This window comes from Limulus polyphemus, unplaced genomic scaffold (genome assembly GCF_000517525.1).
Source record: "Limulus polyphemus unplaced genomic scaffold, Limulus_polyphemus-2.1.2 Scaffold11, whole genome shotgun sequence".
In the NCBI taxonomy this organism is placed as follows: domain Eukaryota; kingdom Metazoa; phylum Arthropoda; class Merostomata; order Xiphosura; family Limulidae; genus Limulus; species Limulus polyphemus.
Window position 1 is genome coordinate 995,040 of NW_013665621.1, and position 3,422 is coordinate 998,461.

At 32.3% G+C, this 3,422-nt stretch overlaps 1 protein-coding gene across 1 annotated transcript in view; it reads left to right on the forward strand.

Annotated features, from left to right (window-relative positions):
- Window positions 1–3,422, forward strand: part of LOC106478542 (proton myo-inositol cotransporter-like) — a 28,419-nt gene that overhangs the window by 2,072 nt on the left and 22,925 nt on the right. Inside the window, exon 2 of the mRNA XM_022382437.1 lies at window positions 2,463–2,622. Coding sequence (XP_022238145.1) covers window positions 2,463–2,622 — 160 coding nt within the window. The remainder of the gene's footprint in view (window positions 1–2,462; window positions 2,623–3,422) is intronic.

The window sequence follows — 3,422 nt, forward strand, 5'->3', positions numbered from 1 at the left end:
CCAAGAGTTGGCGGTGGGTGGTGATGACTAGCTGCCTTCCCTCTAGTCTTACACTGCTAAATTAGAGACGGCTAGTGTTTTGTTTTATGAAAATTTATTGGTATTTCGGAGTATTATTTGTCTTCAATGAAGGTAAATTCTGTTGGTCTTAAAGTAGTTTCTTTTTTGTCTACACTATGCTATTTTATTTAGAGAAGTAGAAGAAACGATGATTTATTACCACAATAATATATTTATTTTTTCTATGTGTCAGAAGATCGTCGTGGCAATATGTGTAACCTAGACTTGTGTTCTTTCAACCTCTTGGATATAATGTTTTGGGATTGGTAGATCGTACTTTCTTGAGAACTTGGAAAGAAAAGGATTTGTCTAATGAATCGTTGCTATAGCGATAATCGGACACACGTGAACATTTCCCACGTGTCCAATCAAACAATTCCAGAAGAAAGAAAAGCAGACCCTGGTGATCTTATAAAGTCTCTTATGATAGAACACCCCACTGTTAAACTTTCGATATGTTTCTAAAGTCCTTTGACGTACCTTTGAAATGCGTGTAAAATGGTCCGTCAGAAGAGTCGAAGAGTTTTCGTTTTGTACGCCATTAGACATCAACCATTCTTCTTTCTGACATAGATGATGAATCATTCAGTGGAAACGTTTGTATTTGGACAAACTATTCATGTCCCAAGTCTGTTCCTTCATTAGATGTAAAGAAGGCTGGCGCAACTAATTCTGAACTGAAACACCAATCTTTAAAATTGCTTACAAAACACCATTTATCTATTATTTTTAGTTGTGATCGAGGAAAACTCCAAGGATATTGTTGAGGTGTGTAATGATCTACTGAAAGTAATTTTCATTACTGCACTTCGGACATGCATAAATACATACCATAAAAGCCCACTTTATTTTATGATTATTGTATTTAGCTATACATGTGATAAAGAAATATAAAATTTACATACCCAAAGAGGCCGCTTTCTAAACACTAATTAAGAGGAAAAGATACAGCGAAACAGTAATTTATTAATCTGTCGGTCTTTGTGTTAAAGTGTAGGTAATTACTTATATTAATTATGTATATCTTTTACTTTAGCATGCTAAATAGATATATGTGCAGTACGCTTTAAACTGAGCCGCGGAAGCATGAATTGCAGTTGTTGTTGTTTTTTTTTACTTTTAAAATATTTTCTGGTATGTATTATTAGCTTGTCTTATAAATGATACTGTTTGTGTAAAATGAGAAAATAGCATTAACACAATAAGTTCGTCGATAAATAAATTGATATAAAGTACCTTCTTAAAATATACTGACATGTAAGTGGCTTCCAAAACACAGAAACAATGTTACTGAGTCTCTATAATTAGTTTGCAATGATGTTTCTGTGTTTTGGAAGCCACTTACATGTCAGTATATTTTATTAGTAGGCTTTATGTCTGAATGTTACTGAGTCTCTATAATTAGTTTGCTCTGATGTTTCTGTGTTTTGGAAGCCACATACATATCCAGACATAAAACCTACTAATAAAATATACTGGATATGTATGTGGCTTCCAAAACACAGAAACATCAAGGCAAACTAATTATAGAGACTCAGTAACATTCAGACATAAAGCCTACTAATAAAATATACTCATATGTAAGTGGCTTCCAAAACACAGAAACATCATGGCAAACTAATTATAGAGACTCAGTAACAGTCAGATATAAAACCTACTAATAATATATACTCATATATATATATATATATATATACAACTTTCAAAATACAGAAAAAATCTAGGTAAACTAATTATAAAAGACTGCGTAACCGTCAGACATAAAGTCTACTAATATAATACACTTATACTACATATGCCAGTGAGCCAGCGATAAGTTTATAGAGGTACAACGTTAAAATCCAGTGTTCGAATCCCCGTGATGGACAGGGTGTAGGTGGTGTTTGTGTACCTTTACAGTAAATCAAACGAAGAAATATTTATATCACAGTTTTCAAAACACAGATACGTCATGTTAACTCAAATATGGAGATTTCACTAACAGGAAAACATAAATATTACTAATCAATATGCCGGGAGAAGCTTATTTAAAATTACAAGAATTAAAACACATTTTCTGTATCAGTATTATAACTCGTGTTTTATATCATCGCTTTTGGTTTAATTTTTTTCGTATCACAGAGTAACAATTATAACACTTCGTTTTACTTCTCAATAAATGATTCAAATTTTCTTTAAATTGATTAAACATAACATCGAATAAAGTTTTACTTCGTATGGTGTGTTATGTTTTATGCTGTAATGAAAGCTTTTTTTTTAATAAGTTTATATAAAACGTTAAATTCAACTGTCTATTTTGTATATCTTAGCGAATTAGCATCTTTAAGTTATATTCCTTGGCGTTATAGATAAAGATTACGATTTCTCTGTCATTAAATTGAAAGTAATAATTGTTTTTTCAGGTTTAGTATCAACTACAGTGCCCGTGTATGTAGCGGAGTTATCACCGCCAGAAATCCGTGGAAAATTGGTAACACTGAACACCTGCTTCTATACTGGTGGACAGTTTGTAGCTGGGATAATTGCCGGGGCTTTTGCTGAAGACAAGTCGAGTGGTTGGAGGTTAGTGTTATTTATAGGTGTCTTGTTTAACATTTTGGTGTACGGTAAAAAGTTAGACTATATTCATTGTTTCTTTAACTTTTTCAACTGATATTTCCAACAAGTAAGGTGATAGAAATATGAGAATGAAATATTGAATTCATTATAGATATAACCAGGAGCAGAACTAATTGTACATTCATTGAAATGACTTGAAAGAATAATGTTTGTTACTTCATATTGCTATTTTTTGGTTCACTGCTGTGACTCTTGTGTTTGTTTTTTATTGTGTAAAAACCAATGTTTTAATAGGTATTTCAGTTTGTAAAAACAGCTTCAATACAGAGTATCAGCCAAACGTTTTCCATTATAGACCTTGTGGTCTATTCTTAACAATAGGTCTGTCATAATAGCTTCTAGAACTGATATATTAAAGATTCGTAAGGCATATTATATTGTGATAAAGGATAGGAATAAGAAATTTGAGCAAGAGCTTGCACTTTATGAGGTATATCTATAGGAATCATGTAAAAATGTCATAAGTTAAAATGGCAACTTACTTTTTCCTGGACTTTGGAACTGGTTTGTGCGAGCAAGAAAATATAATCATTAAGTCAATGAAATTTCTAAAAACGCGTGGAAATGTATTTTTGCCATTATGGGTAGGGGTATAGCCCTGGGTTTTGCCATTATGGGTAGGGGTATAGCCCTGGGAATATAAAGAAACTTACAGCAAGTTTGCCATTATAGGTATTAGCCTAGGGAATAGTAAGAACTTACAGCGTAGTTGCCATTATGGTATAGGTATAGTACCTAGGTTT